This window comes from Hippoglossus hippoglossus, chromosome 17 (assembly GCF_009819705.1).
Source record: "Hippoglossus hippoglossus isolate fHipHip1 chromosome 17, fHipHip1.pri, whole genome shotgun sequence".
Taxonomy (NCBI): domain Eukaryota; kingdom Metazoa; phylum Chordata; class Actinopteri; order Pleuronectiformes; family Pleuronectidae; genus Hippoglossus; species Hippoglossus hippoglossus.
In genome coordinates, this window is record NC_047167.1 from 13,829,786 (window position 1) to 13,851,848 (window position 22,063).

Below are 22,063 nucleotides of genomic sequence, written 5' to 3' on the forward strand. Positions count from 1 at the left end.
GAGACAATGAAACCAATTCTCATATTCATGTGCAGTTAATGACATGATCCTCCATCAGTCATCTGGGCCAAACAACAAGTCAGCTAGTCCAGCAAAATAACAATATCTATTGGTCACGCTGCTTGTCAGCATCTTTCTGTGGCTTCATTTCTTTTTTATAATAAAGGTTTAAATTCATTATAGTGTGGTTTTGTCATTTTGCCCACTGCTTATGGAGATAACATGCTATTAACTTGGCTGTGTCCTGGCTGATGAGCGACCAGCTTGTTAATGCAGCAGCTTTGTAAGAAAGGCATCAGTCCATTTCTTCCCAATGCAGAAACACTTGGTACGGTCTCTTAAAGGTCCAGGGTGTGAGATTCAGGTGAAAGGGAACTATTGGCAGAGATTGAATATAAAATAATCCTAGTGATGTTTTCACTTGTGTGATTCATCTAAATTGTACGAATTGTGGTTTTCTTTACCAGAGAACCGGCGATTTATATTTAAATACTTTATATTTACATCAGGAGTGGGTCCTCTCTATGGAGGCAGCCATGTTTTTTTTTACAGTAGTCCAAGCTGAACAAACTAAACACCTTTTGAGTTTTTATGACAACTGAAGGTTACCACAGGTTCTCTTTCCTGTTTGGAAGGGGAGGTTGAGTTGAGGGGTGTTCAACTGCAACATGCAACTTCACCACTAGATTTCACTAAATTCTACACACTGAACCTTTAAATGAAACAAAGATTTACCAAAATTCACACGCTAATTTATTCCAGTGAGATCCAGGAATTAAGCAAAAATTTATTTACAAAAAGCCACGTCTCGCAATGTTAAAGAAATTGAAAACAAATTCTCGAGTTAGCCCCTTTGTCCAGATTTAAGCCAGAATCTTATGGTTTCTCTCTTACTCCATGTTCCATCCATACGGCAAGTTTTGTGGAAATCTGTTCAGCAATTTTTGCGTAGGTTAATCCTGCTGAAAAAGAAACAAACCAACAAACGGACAGGGGTGAAACTTAACCTCCTGGCAAAGATATTATCTGTATTCCCCTCATTACCTTCTTTAGAGATCAACCACTGAAACTGAACTGTTAATTGTGTTAACAAGCTCAGTTTCTCGTTTCTGTGACCCAAGGCGAGTGAGAGTGCCACACCTTCAAGTGGCCATTCGGTGGCCACTGATCCCTTGTTTTCAGTACAAACTGTATGAACTGCTCCTTTGTTGTTGTCATTTAACTGTATTTTTGTGCCCGAGTACAATTTAATGTATGATTTAAAGATATGGCTGGAATGACGTGAATGAACTTGAAACTTGAAACAAACAATCTCACAAACTGTCATCGGCCCTATCGCATGAGATATAAACACGAAACCCAGTTTCTGATATATTTTTCCCCAGAATTTTTTTTGTTGCAATCGTCCACATCATGAAATTGGTTCTGACTTATATTAAAATTGAAAGTTAAAAGCACAGCGAGGCAGTGCATTCATGTAGCATCTTTACGTGAACCAAGCTTTGTCACTTCTCCCTTTCTTTATTTTAAAATTCCGCATATTTGCACCTAGATTTATGTACAATACTAGAATGTCCATCAGGAGAGCACATTCCTACATACCTCCGCCCAGCAGCCAGAAAGAAGCCAACATTCCAACAGAAATTATAGGATAGTGACAAAAGATGTACTTTTTCATTTATCCAATAAAATTGCATCAAGCCATCTTTTTGTTTGTATCTATATGGGAACTCTCTTAAAAAGAGGATGTTTAGAATACTAAATGCTGCAAATTTTGAAAATGCTAAACTACACATCGACATAATTATACGAATATACTACAAACATGGTGCATATGTCTACAAATCAGTTCCCATAAATGTGCCAGATTTTTTTTTTTCATCAAGATCCATGAATTATTCCCTGGGAAAATGCTGACAATTTTAAATACCATATCTCACAGTGTTAAAGAAGATTGCTGGATGCACCATAATTGAATAGGTTCTTCCCTGGCCCATACCACATCCATGCACCAAGTTTCATGGAAAACTGTGCAGTTGTTTTTCAAAAAAACGTACAGGAGTGAAAACAGAACCTGCTTGCCGGCAGAGGTAATTAAAATGTTGAAGGTTCTAGTGGCAGTGGTTTGCACAGTATGTAACTAGATGCTTCCTCTTTCCTTTTCTCTCTCTGTCTCTCTCTGTCTCTGCCTCTCTCTGCCGGCAGATTCCTTGCGTTCCAGGCAACACCTCAGTCTAACGTACGTGTGGAGGGGGGGGAAATTTCAAGCACCATCACACCCTTTATTGCAAGTGCTCGGGGAACAGGTAAAACCAGCAGGGGTTGAACAGGAACCAAGCCTCTGGGCCTCCACACAGGAAGGGAAGGGCGACACAATGTGACAGTTTACCTTTAGCCTGGATAAAGTTAGATTTTTTATTTAGTGACATACTCTAGTCTTTTTTTGGAGCGGCACTGTCAAACCTGTTCTTTCACTCAGGTTAGACGTTTTGATCATTCTACCAACAATGTTTCTTCTTTCATGTGAAGCTATAGCCTTATTTCTTTATGCTAATGTTCCCATTAATTGAATGGATCGAGGTTCTTTCAGACCTCATCCATCGCTCTGACATCATCCCCCATTCCATCATTGACGAGGCCCTCCAATCACAAACAGGCCAAGTGCACATAAGGAGGTGGAGCCGAGCACTGAAACAGGGTGTGGTCCTGAAACCAGCAAGGTCTGTAGTAGTGCCCTCGGGTTTAAATTGAGTTGAATGATCTCACTCTCATCGTTATCAGAGCTGGCCTCACACTTTTACTCACCTCTCTTGCTTTCTGTCCATCTCCAACAATTCCCCTAAACCTGTGGGAGTTTCAGCCTCTGGATTTTTACCAAAAGAAACCTTGGAGGACAGCTGGAGGCCTCCACCACCCACAGAGTAGCTCTTTTCATGTGTCCGGCCTCCACCTGATCCCTCACACTGGTGCTGCCGAGGCCTGGGATCCTCTGGGCTGGGTGCGCTGCCTGCTCCGGCTGAGCAGGAGTTGAGAGCTGAGGACCTGTTCTCAGCAGGTGAGTCACTTTGTATGAATGCAGCTCCAGCAGTTTGAGGTGCGTAAACCTCAGGGAACTTTTTGTGTCTGTGCTGCTCCTGTAAAATGCTTCTTATGCTTTGATTGTAAGTCTGATTCTTTGTGTTTTCTGGTTGGATTGGTGACTTTTTGTTTGCCACACGCTCATTCAGTTCAGTGTTTAAATTTGGTTTAATTTCAGGCAGATAAGGACAAAAAATCTTAAATTCTTCCACTTTAACCATATATTTTTAGTTTGGGGTTTGGTTTGTTCTGTAGTTGAACCTCCTGGGATTCCCAGATCAGCTCATTCCTCAGTATCACAGTTGTCTGGCTAGGTTAGACATATGGGCCAAGTTCTTTGCCTCACCTGTTTGACTTGCTCTGTTAGTCAGCAAAGGAACATTTCATTGTTTTAACAGCAGGAATCAGATGGTTCAAAATTCTTCATAAAAACAGCCAAACTAACCCTATTTTGTTATTGTATGATTCTATTTTACTTACTAATTGAATTAAAGCATTTTTTTTTTTTTGAATGAAGCTCAAGTTTGTGCTCAACAGTGAGGACTTTTATGATAAGGTTTTTTTTTTAACATTATGTACATTATGACTCTTGGAGGTGTTTGATGAGCCAGCAGCTGTTTCCTTGTTTGTTCAGTCGGTGGGAAACCAGGTGGATGGGTCTTTCAGTTGCTCACCTGTCCGGCTAACCTCATTTTCAGCTCCACTCCTCGTCTGCTGGTTTCACAATCTTGTCTTTTTCATATTTGTCAGGACTTTCATAGGAACAAAAGAAAAAGCCAGTCATCACCATGCTGGGGGAAGCGATGTCAAACATTTTAGAGTTCCACGAGTATGTACTACTAAGAACCGGTAAGTGTCTTTGTCTCCGTCAGTGATTCATTCCACAGCAATTTTTTTTAAAGATGTGAATTACTGAGCGTGTGTGTGTGTGTGTGTGTGTGTGTGTGTGTGTGTGTCCTCCCCAGATGTCAGAATCAGAGAATACCCTCTGATGCAGAGTCCCGTAGAGATGACCATCATCCTGTTGGCCTACGTCTTCTTCTCTGTGTACGTCGGGCCTCGCCTGATGGCGAACCGCAAACCTTATAGTTTAAAAGCAGCCATGATCGTCTACAACGTCAGCATGGTTTTACTGAACGCCTTCATAGTGGTGGAGGTAAGAAAAAAAAAAGTGACGAATGGAGCTGACTCGCATCTCTTCTGACTACACCTTGGTTAAGAATATGATGGTCTAATAACCATCGTCAACTCACAAAAAAACCAAACTGATGTGTAGTTGCACTTACATGTAGCACTTTGTAGTTAGGTTTTTTTTTAAGCTAATGTACTTGCATGATTCTTGCTATTCTGGGTTTGTACCCTCGTTGTTGATGCACTTATTGTAAGTCGCTTTGGATAAAAGCGTCCGCTAAATGAAATGTAATGTAATGTTTGACATTAAGAGAATGTGTTTTTTTTGTTTTGTTTTACACATAGTTCTTGTTGTCTGGATGGGGCACCACCTATACATGGAGATGTGACCTAGTCGACACCTCCTTCCGCCCTGACACTCTCAGAGTAAGTTGGGTTCATCATCTCGTCTCATTTTATTACACTGACAAAACATGTCTAGTTGAATTTATTAAGTTTTATTATGTCAAGTGGTCAACTAAATAAATGAATATAAATCAGGGTGTATTTTTTTGTTGACTATACCTAGTTTCAGTATTTTAAAGTTCATTTAAAAATATGTGTGTGTATAGGGGTTTATTCTGTGAGCAGGATTACACAAAAACACCTGAAAGGTTTTCCATATAATTTTGTTGCCGATCAGGATCAAGGGGCAGATCCAGGATTATTTTTTCACTTTTATAATTGTTTTAATAATTCTCAGATCTTGATTAAAAAAGGAGTGATATTTTTTGAGAGTTAGATTTGATGCAGTTAGCTTGAATTTAGAGGGACTGTTGGGCTTTGACAGGGGTATGTGCTCTAATTTATTTATTTATTGTTGGGCCCTGAAAATCATGTTTGTTCAGATGATTAATAAATAAATCGGTATTTGTCTCCTTTTGGTGAAAATTCAGTTAAATTTTGAGATCACAACTATTTCCGATCTTTTCCTTCCCCCCAGATGGTTCGAGTTTGTTGGACGTTTTATTTTTCAAAATTCATTGAACTCCTCGACACAGTAAGGACACTTTCATCTTTTCTTTCTTTATTTTTTTTTTCTACTGACTCGTCAGAATATTTTGGCATATGCCTCATGTGCATATCAACTTGAGCTTAGCTGAATTTTTATATTTCAGGTATTCTTTGTGCTGAGGAAGAAACAAAGCCAGATCACGTTTCTCCACGTGTTCCATCACTCCGTCATGCCGTGGACGTGGTGGTGGGGCGTCACACTGACTCCTGGTGAGGTTCACTCAACATCATATCCTCGCTACATACTTTTATCACGTTTACACTTTGTCCCTGTGTATTGTGGCTTAAACAAGGATAATGTATCTATTTTTTTTTTTTTAAGTCCTAGCCATATGTGTGACAGTTGAGACAATTTCCTGTGTTTTTTCTTCTCAAGCTGGAGGAATGGGCACCTTCCACGCTATGGTGAATGCAGGCATCCACGTTATCATGTACTCCTACTATGGACTCTCTGCTGCAGGGCCTCGCTTCCAGAAATACCTGTGGTGGAAGAAGTACATGACTGCCATCCAGCTTGTACGTCCCCATTTCAAAAAACAAAATCTAATACCATTGAAATCATCGGTAATGCAAACTAATTTCTAACCACATGCCCTGTCCCCGTCTCTCCAGGTTCAGTTTGTCCTGGTCTCCGTTCACATCAGCCAGTACTACTTCATGGAGAAATGTGACTACCAGGTGAAGATGTGGATCCACTTGATCTGGATGTACGGAGTGTTCTTCTTCCTGATGTTCTCCAACTTCTGGGTGCAGGCCTACATAAAGGGCAAGCGGCTGCCCGCCTCAAACAACAAGCCGAAGCTGAACGGCTCGACCAGCGAACGTACCATCGCTGTGGCGGCCAACGGCAAGCACAAGGAGAATGGAAACGTGTCCCACTACACCAACGGCAAAATCTTCATGGGCAAAGTAAAGGAAATCTAACTTAAGTGACTGGGATTGAGAAGGAAGAACAGCAGGTGGCTCTACAGCGCCACCTGTCCTTCATCGTTCATGTAGTAGCATATTGGGGTGGCACAGATTCCGATATACTGCTTCTGTTCATAATAATTAGTCTAGTCTTTTAAGCATATGCACATTTATTGGGATATGCCATATTGTTTTTGGTGGTGATCTCTACATGTTACACACTGTTGGTTCTTGTGAAACTATTGACTGTGACACACGCTACATGAAGATTGGTGCTCATCTTGTCACTGATGGTGTTCTCCGACTCGAACTTTACCCACACTGCCGTTCGGCCGGCATGACCCTGGTTGTTTGAAAAGTATCGCACCGTTCCCACTGAAAGACTTGCACGTGTAAATAACTGCCACAAAGCTTATGCCAAAACAAAGTTTTTAATTACATTTTTTTGTTCTCTTGTCTGTTCTTATTTATCATTTGAAATAAAAAAAACTAAAAACTGATTGTCTGTGTCATTTGGAAAGCAGTTGTGTGGTGTGCACTTTTGTAAGAAATATACCACAGCTCAATTTTTCAATTTTAAGAATTGTGGAAATGAAATGTTAAACTGTATATTACAGGAGTGATTAGATTTTTGCGTAATGAGGTGTACACTGCTTTTGTGTGATCATGCATGTCTGAGTTTTGCAACTTTGTATGGTCTATTCTCTCAGCCCACTCTGAGTGAAGTTATCAGGGTGCTTTCAAATACATCTGAATCAAATAAAAGACAATGCTGTAGATGCCGTTTCCTGAATATGCACATACGTGTGTATGTGTTTCTGTTAAATACACCGTGGAAGACGATCGAGTTGTGAAGTGCAAGCTTTTAAAAATTGGGTCTGACATCTGCTGCAAAAAAGACAAAGTAATATGTTTATATGATGTAATTGACTCATGTTTAAAACTTATGTTTGACCTGTTTCTGACTTGAAAGCACCATAGATGTAATTTTCACTTTTGCCATTAAAAAAATAAACAATTTTCTGAACCCATAAGAATCTGAGGTTAGATGAAAGTTTATGTAGGAACACATGTGCAGCACGATCTTGCTGCCAGAGAAAAAACACATTTGTAAATAAGCTACTGTAATTTATTTAGAGCAGATGTGTCCAACTGATATTTCTGTTCCAACCAGACATAACATGGAAAATTCCTCTGCATGTTTTTTGTACTTTTGTCAATTGGCAGGATTATGCAAAAAGAAAACTACCGACATACCCGAGGGAAAAATAAGACATTTTTGGTACTCTAGGATATTTTCCTTCATGAGCATTGCGACAGTGCATATCTTAGCATTAGTTTCTCAATAGAATAATTCATAGATCTATATGAAAAAAAATCTGACTTGTTTAGGGGACTCATGGCTATAGTTGGTGCAGATCCAAATAAAAATCTGGATCCAGTGAATTTACATGTGGCTTCATTAGCAGACGGTTGGACCTTGCTTGAGATAGGTCTCCGAGTATCCTTGTAGTTCAGATAGTTGTCTGGTAGCGTTGTGCATGAATTAGGATCTGCAGCATAAATGCATGATTTAATTTTGTCTTATCACAAACCTTGAGTCTGTCTCAGGTGGTGAAGGACAACCATATAATGCATCGATAGAAAATGTGGTCGAATTAAAAGGAAACAAGTTACAGTGGTAATCTAACAAATAGAGGATTAAAAAAAACAAGCCTTGTGTCCGGGTTTATTTGTTTGCAGTAAAAAACGTCACTGGTGATTAGGGCCCAATCCCATTTCTCCCCTGGTTTTCGAGCGTATCAAAAGAGGGGGGGGGATGCGACATGAAATTGTTAATTATCAACTCCAAAAAAATAAAAATCATGGAAAGAATTTTCAATCGTTCTTAATTTTGAAATCCTTATTAATGGAGAAATACTACATTTGTGGGTCTCTAGGCATTCTGGGAAATTCTCATAGCCCTCGGTTTAAAATGAGTCTGAAAAATCTGTTTCGAGAGCTGTGCAGCACAAACACTCAGCCCTCCTTCATCCCAACAAGTGTCTGGACAGCCTTCCCCTACACATGAATATGCAAAACAGAGGGAAAGGCTAAGGGCTAAGGAGAAGGGGTGAATGGGATTGTCAAGATGCATTAAATACTGATATTGTCCCAGCACTACAATTTAAAAGAAAAAACAAAATGCTCATAACAGTAAAAACATTTATTTATAACCCAATCCATTGTATATAAATCGATCATGATTACAATAAAACTGTACAGTACTGCTTTAAAGTCCACATTTGAACTTTACCTCACTAGCTGACCTGTATAAACAATTGAGACAAATAACCCATTAGGTAGAGCAGCAAGAAGCCATTTATGGCCAAAACACCAGGTGGATAACTTTATTGTTGATTAAATAAAACATGTGCACAAATTAATTATACAGAGATTAAAAACCCCAAATCAAGACAAAAGAAAATTATCTGATTGACTGATGAATGACACCATTGGTTGTTTTCACCATCCTTTCTTTGGCCTTCTTCTTAACCGGATCCACTTCAAAGCTCTTCCACATGCGAATCGTTTCATCCCCAGCGACAGTCGCAATGGTAGAGCAGTCTGGGCTCATAGTCAAACTCAGAACTCTGTCCTCATGACCTAAAAAACACACAGAATGCATATTAGAGTATAGCTCTTTCAACATGAAGTGCCCGAACACGTACAGAAACAGTCTCGCCGAAACAGTTACTCACCGTTGAGCTCTGCGACTCTGGTGAGAGACGGATACTTCCAGATAACGACATTGTTGTGGGCATACCCATGAGCAGAGACCAGTTCTTTATAGTTTGGTGCAAACGACAGTGATGAGATCTGAAAGGCAAAGTTAGTGTAATTGAATTAAAAGGTCTTTGTTGTCACCGCCAAATTAAATACATTCTTAAAACTAAAAAGTAAATAAATGTGATATTTATAACCCCTTATATTTATAAAGCTGCTTTCACACAGGCACTGAACTCCAGAGCGGCGAAACAAATGTCAATTCCCCCCCCCCGAGTCTGTCTGAAAACAGCTTTAAGTGTGCAGTACCTGAGACTGAGTGTCCAGTGAACTGATGCAGGAGCCACTGTTTACATTCCAGATACGGATGTGACGATCACTGGTACCACCTCCGGATGCGAGGATATTTGGCTGCCATGGACACCAGGCCAAAGCCTAAAACACATCCAAAATTGAATGTTACGTTTATAGCAGAGAATATTCATGACAAAGTATTTTCACATCTACCCAAATTCTGGAAGTATAAATACAAAGCTGCTCACCTTGACAGCTCCTTGATGCTCGCTCCAGCAGCGGACTGATTGGCTGTCGTTGCTGGCGCCACCCCCATTCACACGGGGCCAGACGCACACCAAGTTGTCGTTGCCTCCACTGGCCAGGTACCGCCCATCGGGGGACCACGTCAGTCCACACACCTCCTGCGAGTGACCGCTGAGTGTGAAGATGTGGTGGTCTGCCACCCTCACATCATGATGGTGGATGTGTCCTGATCTGGAGCCACTGGGGGAGAACACGGCAGAAAACATCAGACCACCAGACACCAACAAAATAAAAACCACTGGAGAAATGTATTTAAAAAAAATCAGACAATATAGCAAATTTACCTGGAAAGAATATGGTCATTCCAGCTCAGGCTACCAACTCTGGCTGTGTGGCTGGGCATGCTGCGTAAACGCTTCTGGTTTTCAACATCCCACAGCTATAAAATACATAAAAAAACAATCAGTAATTATACTAAATATAGTGCATTTATCCTTATGAACTAAGGGGGTAAATGTGTGTTTGTCACCAAACTGACCTGAACTTTGCAGTCACTTGTGCCTATGGCCAGGTAGCTTCCCTCTTTGGTCCAGGACAAGGAGCAGATGTAGTCCTCCTCACGGTCCAACTTCATGAGCTGAATGATGTCTCCTTGAGAGGCGTCCCACAGGTAAGCAGTGTTATGAAGAGCCACAGCAAGAACGTTTCGACTGCTCCAGTCAAGCAGATTCAAATCTGTTAAAGAAAGAAAAAACATAAATAAGTTGTTGGGAACTCTGGGCACGTCAAAATATTTATGAATGAAGACCTTAACATACAGTATAAAGTGATGCATTGATCTGCGTCTAGCTTATATGGATGGCATGAATCAAAAACATGACGAGTTATGCATAGATTGCTGTTAAAGAATAAAATGCTTGAACATGAATGGACGTGATTAGGAAACACTGAAATGAACAGAACCCACAGAAATCATTGCGAAGTGCAGGAGCATCCAGGATTCTGTCTGGAGTTAAAGAAATGTATCTCGTCTTTTGGGCCGAGGCAGGAGTTGCAACCTGGCTGTAGAGGACTTTCAAGTTGTTTTGATAACCTGCAAATAAGACAAAAAATAAAAAGAGTATTACATTTTAAGAAATCCTCACCGTCTATAGGCATGCAATATTCTTACTAAGCAGAATAGTCATGCAAGCGTAAAGTCAAGGTTTATTTAAATGTCACATTTGAAAAACCACAAATGAGCAAAGTGCTGAACAGGATTAGATATGAAATTTATATACATTTTTAAACAGAATTAATAGAAAATACAAAAACTTATAAATATTTGAGAATAAACATATTGCACAAGTCAGTGAGTCTGAGTGGTTCCGATATGAAAAGGAAAGAGCTTTGATCTCAGAACCTGGTCGACCTCAGTGTGATGGAGTAACGGTTCAACCAAATAGATTTTAAAAAAAAGCAAATTAAAAATGACTCCAGACAGTGAAGCCAGGCCAGAACTGGTCTAACTCGGCTTCCTCACCTTCTGGTGCATTCAGTGGTTTCCCTCCGAGGTGCAGGATCTTTGCGTCTTCAATGTTGTATCCATTCAGTGACACAGACAAGGCTTTCTGGTTGTCCTATAAAATACACACACAGCGTTGATCAGTGCCACTTCTTCACGTACAAGAGGGATCAGGGCAGATGCACCAGAATAGATTATAACTCACCGATTTCCCTGCTGTGTTGGTAGTGTCCAAGCAATCGTTCTCCTTTGTGAGCAGGAAACTCGCCACATCCATTTGGTTGCTGTTTCTGGTGGGGATGAAGCGGTCACCCCCCATTTTGGAGGGCGTTTGCTTTTTATTTTTCCCTATGAACACGAAAACACGGAGGAGAAAACTGCGGTTGGTGATCGCAGAGGTAACAGCGTTGTCAGGTCGCGTGGGTTTTAATGGCTGTTACGTTACCTGGGGTTTTGCTCGGCGTCTTGGAGGAGCTCAGCGACACGTTGGTCGATTTGCCGGGCGACAGGCCGCTCAGGGCGGAGGTGTTGGAGGAGCTGGCCTTTCTCTGCCACCTCGCCATGGGAGCGTTGCTGATGGGCATGTCCAGCTTCAGGATACTGTGGATGTCGTTCTCAAACCCGAAGTGCGCCATTTTCTCTATTCCAGGTTTTCACACGACCTGGACACCGGAGGCGAAGGGAGGGAAAAAAAAGGCGTTTACATACATTTACAATGCACAACAGCAGCTAACCCAGGTTGTGTGTTTAATGTTTGTTAGCTCGGTGAGTTAGCACCACTCAAAACAATGCGAGCTAGCTTCAACCCATTCGCGTTACGTTATTGCTGTTACTCAAAGCAGCTACAGTCGGTGAGACAAACGCAAGTTAGCATTAGCTTCCGCAGCGAGACACATTGTTTTATTTAATCTACTACGACAAAGGACAACTCCGCTGACTACCTGAATGAAACCGGAACTTTAACAACAAATTCAATTCACCTCGTCCAGGAAACGTGGAGGATCTGCGGCTTCTCTCTCCTCTGCTCCCACAGTTTGAATTCTGTGGATATGACGCCACACGGTTTAAATGCCTGAAAGCCCTCCTGTGATTGGCTCGTTCGAGGCGCTGCCGTCATCGCCATGGTAACGTTTACGAATGCGTCCGTTTGATTGGTGGAGGTGACTTCATGACGTCTCAACGTCTGAAAACAGCGCTATCTATCCAAGAAAAAACTATCGCCATCTACTGGGCAAAGATGATAATGATTATTATTATTATTATTATTAATAATAATAAGTCTCTGCTGTATGAACTGGTTTGTTTATATAGCAGATTTATAACAATAATTAAATCAAATCAAATAATAATAATTTAATTAATTAAATACAATTAAATTAAAATAACAAAATAGATAAGATAAAAGGCTGTTTGATTAAAAACAACTATGGACAACTATTAACAAATAAAATCAGAAAACAGACACATTTACATATACATTTTCTGTGGAAAGGTTTAAGTGTAAGTTGCTTCACCTCAAAATCAAATGCATTGATTTGATTATAGCATGATGAATTGTCAAAGTACGACTATAGGAGAAACTAATTGGCTAAAGATGATCAAAGACTTCTGACAATCTACAGGATCTTAATCTAAAAAAAAGGCTGAACAATTCACATCTTTACATGTTGACAGGAGACATTTACATATTTATTCACCCACTGAAAACTAATTAGCACCTGTAAGGTTTTTCTATTAGGTAACTCCTTATGCATAGCATTAGTTTAATACAGCTGATGAAGACTGAAACCACAGATGTAATCACATCAAATATATATAAAATAAAATATTTTTTTTATATTGTCTTTGTTTTGTTACCCAAGAGTTATCACATGATTAGATGTGCATGAACTAATTGATGAGTTAGGTGCTGAAAAGTCATTTAAAAAAGAAATACAACATGGCCACTGTGTTATGAGATTGTTTTAATGAATGCAGACAAAATACTGTATATGCTCTCAATATTTGAGAAGAATATAATTTCTAAAAAAGGAATAATCACATATACAGGACTGTCTCAGAAAATTAGAATATTGTGATAAAGTTCTTTATTTTCTGTAATGTAATTAAAAAAACTAAAATGTCATGCATTCTGGATTCATTACAAATCAACTGAAATATTGCAAGCCTTTTATTCTTTTAATATTGCTGATTATGGCTTACAGCTTAAGAAAACTCAAAAATCCTATCTCAAAAAATTAGAATATTTCCTCAGACCAAGTAAAAAAAAGATTTATAACAGCAAAACAAAATCAAACATTTGAAAATGTCCATTAATGCACTCAGTACTTGGTTGGGAATCCTTTTGCACGGATTACTGCATCAATGCGGCGTGGCATGGAGGCAATCAGCCTGTGGCATTGCTTAGGGTTTATGGATGCCCAGGATGCTTCAATAGCGGCCTTTAGCTCATTTGCATTGTTGGGTCTGGTGTCTTTCAGCTTCTTCTTCATAATACCCCACAAATTCTCTATGGGGTTCAGGTCAGGGGAATTGGCAGGCCAATCGAGGACAGTAATGCCATGGTCAGTACACCAGTTACTGGTGGTTTTGGCACTGTGGGCAGGTGCCAGATCATGCTGGAAAATGAAATCCTCATCTCCATAGAGCTTTTCAGCAGACGGAAGCATGTAGTGCTCTAAAATCTCTTGGTACACAGCTGCATTTACTCTGGACTTGATGAAACACAGTGGACCAACACCAGCAGCTGACATGGCTCCCCAAACCATCACTGACTGTGGGAACTTCACACTGGATTTCAAGCAACTTGGATTTTGCTCCTCTCCAGCCTTTCTCCAGACTCTGGCGCCTTGACTTCCAAATGAAATACAACACTTGCTTTCGTCTGAAAAGAGGACTTTGGACCACTCTGCAACTGTCCAGTGCTTCTTTTCCATAGCCCAAGTCAGACGCTTCTTCCGTTGTCTTGAGTTCAGAAGTGGCTTGACCATGGGAATACGGCTATTGTAGCCCATTTCCCGGACACGTCTGTGAACAGTGGCTTTTGATACCTGGACTCCAGCTTCAGTCCACTGTCTTTGAATCTCCCCCAAATTCTGGAAGCGACCCTTCTTCACAATGCTGTTAAGGCTGCGGTCATCTCTCTTGGTTGTGCAACGTTTCCTGCCACATTTCCCCCTTCCAACAGACTTTTTGTGGATGTGCTTTGAAACTGCACTCTGTGAACAGCTTGCTCTTTGAGAAATTTCTTTTTGTGTCTTACCCTCCTGATGGAGGGTGTCAATGATGGTCCTCTGGACAGCAGTCAGATCAGCAGTCTTCCCCATACTTGTGATTTAGTTTACTGAACCAAGCTGAGTGTTTTTCAAGGCTCAGGAAACCCTTGCAGGTGTTTCGAGTTAATTAGACGATTCAAGTGATTAGTTGAATACCCTACTAGTATACTTTTTCATGATATTCTAATATTTAGAGATAGGATATTTGAGTTTTCTTAAGCTGTAAGCCATAATCAGCAATATTAAAAGAATAAAAGGCTTGCAATATTTCAGTTGATTTGTAATGAATCCAGAATGCATGACATTTTTGTTTTTTTAAATTGCATTACAGAAAATAAAGAACTTTATCACAATATTCTAATTTTCTGAGACAGTCCTGTAGACTCATCCGTGAGAATAAACAGCTTGAAGGCATGTTACTGCAAACACAATAAATTCAAACTGATATTCATTTTCAGTGGTCTCACAACTTCATTTAATTCAAGTATATCAAATCTGTTTTTGGAAATGGTGCAGAAGTTAATTGAATTGCTCTAAAGTAAACGCTTTGTTGGTCACATCTTCAGAGCAGCACAACGGAATAAATGACACGGTGACTCTGGTCAGCTCAGCAGCTGAAATGTTAAACTGCACTCAGTCTATGGCTAAACTTTATGGGGGGGTATTGAAACTAGTCCTTATGGTAGCGCTCTCTTGAAAGGCCATGTGTGCCAGGAAAGCAGCAGCATAATATTGGGCAGGTGAGACGGCTTGTTTTTAAAATTTCTCACTTCTTCTTGAGACCCGGGGGAATAATTATCAATATAAAATCAAATGTTTTTAACTTGAAATCCATCATGAAACCAGTGTATAAATTGAGTAACCACACACTAAAGTTTATATCAAGTGTTCGAGCTTGGATTAAAGGCAGATTTTTCAACATGATCTCACATCAATGTCGACACACAATAAATTCATGCCTGTGTGAAAAGATAACCTTCCTTAGATACAATCAGCGAAAATAATAATTAACAAAACTAATGTGAATCATTGTTTTTTTCCATTTCATTCTCAAATCTGCAGATTAACGTATCCGGGACCAAACCCCAAAAAATAGGATCATATAAAATAAACCTGGAATAAAAGTATCTTTAATTTATAATTTCTGTAAATTTCACACACATAAGAAACAAAATATTGACAATTGCAACAGCACTCATAAATTTAACCATTAGGAAGTATTTTTTTTTTTTTTTATAAATCAAACACCACGGCTAAGTCAGCCTCTTTGGAAAATACACAGAGCCCTTCCATCCAATGTTTTTCAGAAGAGTTTTATGAACACAGTGCTTGACCATTTGCTACATTCTGTCGTAAATTTCATTAGATACTTTGCAGACTTGACACAGAATCTGTCCGACTATGTCAAACTAGTGGAAACTTCTGCCCTTGTTAAGTGAGCAAAAAGAAGTTTGTAGATTGCTGCAGGCAGTGAACATTCTTACATTTCTGTGGGTGAATGCATACATTTGAAAGATACACGGGATAAAAACAGCAGTGTAAAGTGTGATACATGCATGACAAACTGCATATACTAATGTCTGAAATGCAGACTGGTTCGTTACAGTAGGTGGTTGGTGCTCTATAGCAAAGATATGTTTCCATTCATGGAGCGACAATGTCATCACAGAGAGAAGAAACGTATTTAAGGTTAAATCCTGAAGTGGACATGCAACAGTAGATACAGAGGAGAGAGCTCAAACCCAAGTCCGACATGTAGCTTGAGCTTTGTATCACATGGTACGGTAACCATTGCCTTTTTTCTCCGGAACCTTTTCAGTCATGTCCGTGGGGTAATGTATGAGAGAGCCAACAACCCCTGCGAAGAAATCACATAAATACATGCATGACCTGGAAGGACCTGCAGCAGTCATATTCAGTCACAATAAAAGTGAGTCACTTTCGTTCAGCGAATCAGGATAGACACAATCCCATGACTGGCACATGAGCACCTTGAAAAGTACAAGCAACGTGCCCATCAAAAAGGGTATGTTGCTTTCAATCTACTTAATATTTAACTTTCTATCCATCCTCCCCCAACACAGTTAACTGAGAAGTTAAAATGTAAACATAAGGGTTGTTGTTCTCTTACCTCCAGGGTGCCTCAAACCTAGGGTGTGAGAAAGACAAAACACATGACCATGCTTTAGATTTCCCCCAGAGTATGAGGCTTCATACCAAAAATCACATGACAAGACATGTTTTTAAAAAGGAAGGCAAATTATGCTCCACTTTGAGGGGAACTGAGGTATTACATTCAGAGATTAAACATTAACATTAAAGTGCACAACCCTTGAAACTGAATCATTTTGCTGTGTTGTTAAGAATTTAACGGATTTTAAAAAAAGGTCATTCATCTTCATTTATTAGTATCCACATGGAAAAAAAAAACTATCTTTTTTTTTTTTTACTCACCCCTGTTTTTGGAGAGGAGGAGGCTGATCAGGATAAAGCCTGTAAACGCCAGCAGTGCCAGGATGGGGATCAGAACCTGAGGCAAGGGAATCCCTGCACCTAAAGAAAACATTTCACATTTGTAAAGTGGTTACTGTAAAGCATGTGGGGTTGTAGGTGGGGATGGGACCAAATGGGTATTACTTTAGTTTAACCTTTTGATTTTTTTTTAGCACACATTCAGTCATATGACTAACAGTCAAATGCCATCAGCTGCCTCCACAGTTCACAGCCACCAGCAACATTCAAGCAGTTTCTTCAGAGTCATAACCACCAGACAGCGATGGGCCCAGGAAACCTATTATCTAACATTGAGGTCAGTTGTATCTATTACGACCAGCACTGTAGTGAGAACACTGAACAAATGAATCATGTAAAATGCTTAGAGTTCTCCATGTAAAATTAGAATTTTTTGGGCCGATGCAAATGTCAATATTAGGGAGCACGCACACGCACACACACACACACACACACACACACACACACACACACACACACACACACACACACACACACACACACACACACACACACACACACACACACACACACACACACACACACACACACACACACACACACACACACACACACACACACACACACACACACACACACACACACACAAAATGTAATTGTAAAATTCCTGAAGAGACCATGGCCTGTACAACTGAGAATCTTCAGACTACATCCATTTTAAACCAATGTGAATTGAATACCTTGGATTTTGGAATGTTGTTCAGACAAAACAAGACATCAGCTTGGCCCAGGGGTAGTGGGATATCTGGCCAGTCTAATGAAACCGACTGATCAATTCATTGAGAAAATAATCTTTGCCTTACATCCCTTATGTTTACTCTTATTATTATTCACTAGGATGTTCACTCTGATATATCATTATACTTTACATATTTTACAAGTTAAAAGTGTGCAGCTAATCTGGTCATTTGGAAACACTGTTCACCCAGCACAAACCAGCAGTCACAACAATCCGCATATCATCATTATTTTAAAATGAAGAGTTGCACCATGAGTTCAATCTCAGTACAAAGTACTTTTTGTGTAAAATCTTCAAGCTTGATGATGATGATGATAAAAAAATAAAAGCCACAAAGAATACACACCCGACTGTTCCCCCGAAAGCTTCAGCTCCCTCATGAGCCTGATGCATCCATCCTGAAGGCGGATCCTCTCTGCCCGCGTGCGCTCCTCTTCCTGGTCCCACAACACTTTGATGGCCAGCGCTTGTGGAGCATGGGCCGTCCACGTGTCCGAGTGGTCCAGAGTGAGATAGACCTTCCCATCGTAGAACACACGGTCCGTCCAGTGCAGCTCAGACCCCTCCAGTATGCATTCACGAGAGCGCAGAACAGTGTGGTTCCCTAGGGAGCACGACAAGGGATGTCACAAGTCACAGCATCACTTCCGACTTACATACAGCTAGAGCCCACTGTGAATTGCTTACTGAGCACTGAAGTCTGGTTGACACTGATGAGAGCAAGGAGGAGTGCATCAGTCGAAATGGTTTCCTTTATATTGTTGAATTCCTGGCTTGTGCCGGACAGAGAGACTCCATTGAGAAGAACCTGTTCCTCGACCCGCTGAGCACCCACCACTCCCCACTGCTGGGCCTGGACTATGACAGTATCTGATAGAGGAAAAACAAAACATGCACAGTGAGGGAGAAAGGAAGTGACACTCCAAATGCTGCAGTGGGCCCCGTCTTTATACTACACATTTAGAAAAACAGGCTTAGTTCTGTGTATGATATATTTGTACTTGTATATAGTATTTATATTTTATTCTTACAACATTTCCTCCCTTGCGCTGCTACTTCCTTGTGCTGCTGTGTCAATTGTGAATTTCCTCTGTGATGGATCTTCTCTTATTTCATTTTATCAATGCACAAAAGTGTTTAAGTAAAGCAACAAGTCATGCAAAACAGGTTTTTAAATTGAAAGTAACTTGTGCTGCAAATACTCATTAAATGTTATGTGGTTTTTTACTCGTGCAATTCAAGCATTTACTGTCTAAAGTCATTTATACGTGTCATATAAATATAGTGAAATAAAAAAGGGATGCCAGCTTTGCCAGACACACCTGAGCAATCCAAACACAGCAGACATACAGTAAATCATGTCAGACAAAGCTGGGTGGATTTAACTCTTTATGATGCTGCCCTGGTTTATCTATTATGTTGGAAGGTGTTCTGCAAATCGAGTGGATTAATATTCAATATGATCACATGATTTCCATATGAAATAAACACAGTTGGTTTGACGTGAGAAAAAAAAAACTGAACACGAAGTTTCACAATAGTATAAAAGTTTTTGCCAGAAGTACAACACAGATATCTACATGGTCGGTTTCAGTTCCATGTTTCTGCTGTTATGAATCTTTTGGTTCACGGGGGGGGCAATGACATGCAGCACAAACAAGCCTCTTACCCACTGGAGCAGGAAAAGCACGAGACGAGTTGCACAGCATTAGCACGAGAAAGCCAAGAAACTTCATTTCCAGCCCGTGCTCAGCCTCAAATCTCCTGAAGTCTGCACGGTTGGAAATAGCCCGGATCGGTTTAAGCCATTCAGGTGTGACCAGTGCACGAGTGAGGCATCCAGACCAGCAGCTTTACCGAGGACACCGAGGACACCGAGGACACCGATCTGCTGCTGCTGCTTCTGCAGCTCCTCCCCGCCGTGCTTCTTCTCTACCTCGGCAGCCTTCACCGAGTTCTCTTTAAATGTGCATCCGTCTGATCTGTGATTGGCTGACGGAGCTGTGGCTTCTTCTCTACCTCTGCAGCCTCCACCGAGTTTTCTTTAAATGTGCATCCGTCTGATCTGAGATTGGCTGACGGAGCTGTGACCCAGAGGACTCATGGTCCTCAGCAGCAGACCCTGTCGAGCCGGGATCCGATCAGCTCCACGCACACTTATTTATCGAGACACACCACACGAGTCGGCCCACCAGGCTTAAGGTAGCCGGTTCTTCTGAGCACCACCGCTGCAGGCGATAAACTAGTTCTGTTAGAAAGCATAATACCAAGTTCTCTGTGACCACACCGGATAAAGACCTAATACCAAAGTCCCGGCTTGTCCTGGCACGAGTTTAGTTAGACATGTGATTATAGGTAGTTAAATAAAGTGTGGTAATCATAGCAATAAGTAACCATTTACCATTGGCAAAAACAGATGAAGCGCTAATCCCAAAATCAGATTTGTTATTGCATGAGTTTCGTTAACCCAGGACAGGTGATAAGAGTTGGTTTAGTCAAGCGTGGTAACCATAGCAATATGTAACCATTTCCAATGGCAACAACAGATTAAACCCTAATCCCAAAGTCAGGCTTGTTATTGAACGAGTTTATTTAAACCAGGACAAGTGATAATAGTTGGTTAAATCAAGTGTGGTGACCATAGCAACAAGTACCCATTCTCTGTGGCAGCAACTGGTAAAGACCTAATCGCAAATTCAGGCTTGTTGGGGCAAGACTTTACCTAAACCACGAGAGGTGATCAGAGTTAGTTTAGTCAAGTGATCTAACTAAAGCATCAAGTAATCCCTCTCTATGGCAGCAACGGGTAAGGACCTAATTCAGGCTTATGATAGCCCAATATTACTTAAACCTCACCAGTGGCGGATCTAGACATTTTCTAAATCAGGGGTCACAATTTATACAGAGTGTAAGTGTAGTGTCTTTACTTCTGCGTTGTGAATGCTTTTTAAGACACACTTCAAATACAATGTCTTTACAATTGTTTTTATTGTCCGTCCAGCAACAGCTACACAGATGACTGGGATTTTCAGACTTTGTACTCCACACTGACCGCCAGCATATATCTGCAGTTGTGGAAACAAAACAGTGTCTGCATGAAGTTGTTGCGTGCTCATGGCCTTCCCAAGGGAATCCAAGGCAAAGAGGAAGCCCCACCCATGGAAGTGCGGGTAATGTTATTGTCAAAGTAAAACTCCCACTCCACTTCCACATGTACTTCCCGACTCCACCCCCCAAGGAGTCTTGCACACTTAACATGGTGTTCAACATACTTATATAGAACTATGACAAAACATAATGCTGAAAACTCAACAAGAAAGAAACAAAAATAACCTTAACACAAAAGTGACGATAGTTGTTTGGGAATTTATAGGCTGTACATGAAACTATCAGCCATGGAAAGTACAGTAGCACTGGCTTTCATTAAATTCACTGGTTTGTCACGATGCATTTTGCACACACTTTACTTTCAAACATCTTGACAATGTCAATGTTTAGTGTTGTTTCACTCAAAATTCAGACCTGACTGCGTGTAGGCAAAATGCAGAATCAATTCTAAATGCTCAAATGTAGCTGTATCGATCACGAAAACACGGATACTGGTTCCAAGAAGTCCCACTCTGTGTTTAATTCATGTCTTTCTCAGTTTGTGGAAGCACATGATGCCCAGATAAGTTGTCTGTTCAGCAATAGCAGCAAGATTTGCTTTGGGTTTTTGTGGATGTCTAATGTTTAATGTGCTCTTCCTCTTCTTTGGCTATAATTTGATTGGTCTAAATTTCAGGATAAAGCATTGCTGAGTCTGCATATTGTTGGAGGAACTGAGACTCATGACCAGCTGACCAACAGATCTTCTCATGGTGACCATATTTATTTTCCCAGTAAAGCTCTGCATCCATTGTTTGTTGTTTTGATATTGTGGAGAGAGATATCTCACCTCTCTGAGATATCTCACCTCTCTGCGGTGAATGCTGATGTTTGTGTCTTCCCTGGCTCTGGATCAGGTGGTGGCCAGGCTCAGGGCTCAGGTGTCCTCAGAGCTTGAATAAATCCATGCATCCAGGGTTTTGTGGGTCATGGGGGGCTGGAGCCAATCCCAGCTGAAAGTGTACAAGAGTTGGGACACACCCTGGACAGCATATCACAGCATGAACATACAGGGTAACTCTCACATTCACAATTCAAAGTCTCCCATCAACCCTAACCAAAATCTGCATGTCTTTAGACTGTGGGAGGAAGAGTATGAGGAGAAAAAGAAAGGAAGACACAGAAAAATCGAAACAGGGATTCAAATCAGGAACCCTCTTGATGTGTGGTGACAGTGCTGAACTATGTGACTACACCATCAAACTCGTTCTTTAGCGATAAAACAATGACACAACTTTCCCTTTTCTAAAGGGTCCTGCACATTACAAATCTAAAACTCACTGTAGATAAATTCAGAGTCTATCCACCCATTACCCATTGTAGAGGAATGTTAATAAGTAAATTTAACTGCTGCCTGGCTTGTCAATGATTCTGTGACATGTAGCTTCC

General features: G+C 40.7%; 3 protein-coding genes and 1 long non-coding RNA gene across 5 annotated transcripts; 1 reads left to right on the plus strand and 3 right to left on the minus strand.

Moving 5' to 3' along the window:
• The first annotated feature begins 2,700 nt into the window (after window positions 1-2,700).
• On the plus strand, window positions 2,701-6,671 carry elovl1a (ELOVL fatty acid elongase 1a). Its single transcript, XM_034614429.1, has 8 exons — window positions 2,701-3,055; window positions 3,829-3,927; window positions 4,044-4,234; window positions 4,555-4,635; window positions 5,192-5,248; window positions 5,367-5,472; window positions 5,639-5,778; window positions 5,875-6,671. The coding sequence occupies exons 2-8, from the start codon at window positions 3,867-3,869 to the stop codon at window positions 6,184-6,186; spliced, it is 948 nt and encodes a 315-aa protein (XP_034470320.1). The 5' UTR covers window positions 2,701-3,055; window positions 3,829-3,866; the 3' UTR covers window positions 6,187-6,671.
• A 72-nt stretch (window positions 6,672-6,743) lies between these two features.
• On the minus strand, window positions 6,744-7,208 carry LOC117778685. The gene is made up of 2 exons (XR_004616830.1): window positions 6,940-7,208; window positions 6,744-6,908 (listed from the first exon to the last, which is right to left on the minus strand). It is a non-coding gene; the product is annotated as an uncharacterized LOC117778685 (long non-coding RNA).
• A 1,311-nt stretch (window positions 7,209-8,519) lies between these two features.
• cdc20 (cell division cycle 20 homolog) lies at window positions 8,520-12,103 on the minus strand. 2 transcript variants are annotated; one of them, XM_034614451.1, is made up of 11 exons: window positions 11,962-12,103; window positions 11,427-11,643; window positions 11,187-11,329; window positions 11,000-11,096; window positions 10,445-10,570; window positions 10,016-10,212; window positions 9,822-9,916; window positions 9,480-9,717; window positions 9,247-9,372; window positions 8,913-9,030; window positions 8,520-8,817 (listed from the first exon to the last, which is right to left on the minus strand). In XM_034614451.1, exons 2-11 carry the CDS (start codon window positions 11,614-11,616, stop codon window positions 8,639-8,641), a joined length of 1,509 nt encoding a protein of 502 aa, XP_034470342.1. In that variant the 5' UTR covers window positions 11,617-11,643; window positions 11,962-12,103; the 3' UTR covers window positions 8,520-8,638. The 2 variants fall into 2 exon arrangements, with proteins under 2 accessions (XP_034470342.1, XP_034470343.1); XM_034614452.1 differs by lacking the exon at window positions 11,962-12,103 and adding an exon at window positions 11,796-11,912.
• A 3,263-nt stretch (window positions 12,104-15,366) lies between these two features.
• LOC117778674 lies at window positions 15,367-19,463 on the minus strand. Its single transcript, XM_034614419.1, has 6 exons — window positions 19,197-19,463; window positions 18,215-18,397; window positions 17,874-18,131; window positions 16,711-16,809; window positions 16,388-16,405; window positions 15,367-16,114 (listed from the first exon to the last, which is right to left on the minus strand). Exons 1-6 carry the CDS (start codon window positions 19,261-19,263, stop codon window positions 16,029-16,031), a joined length of 711 nt encoding a protein of 236 aa, XP_034470310.1. The 5' UTR covers window positions 19,264-19,463; the 3' UTR covers window positions 15,367-16,028.
• Window positions 19,464-22,063: the final 2,600 nt, after the last annotated feature.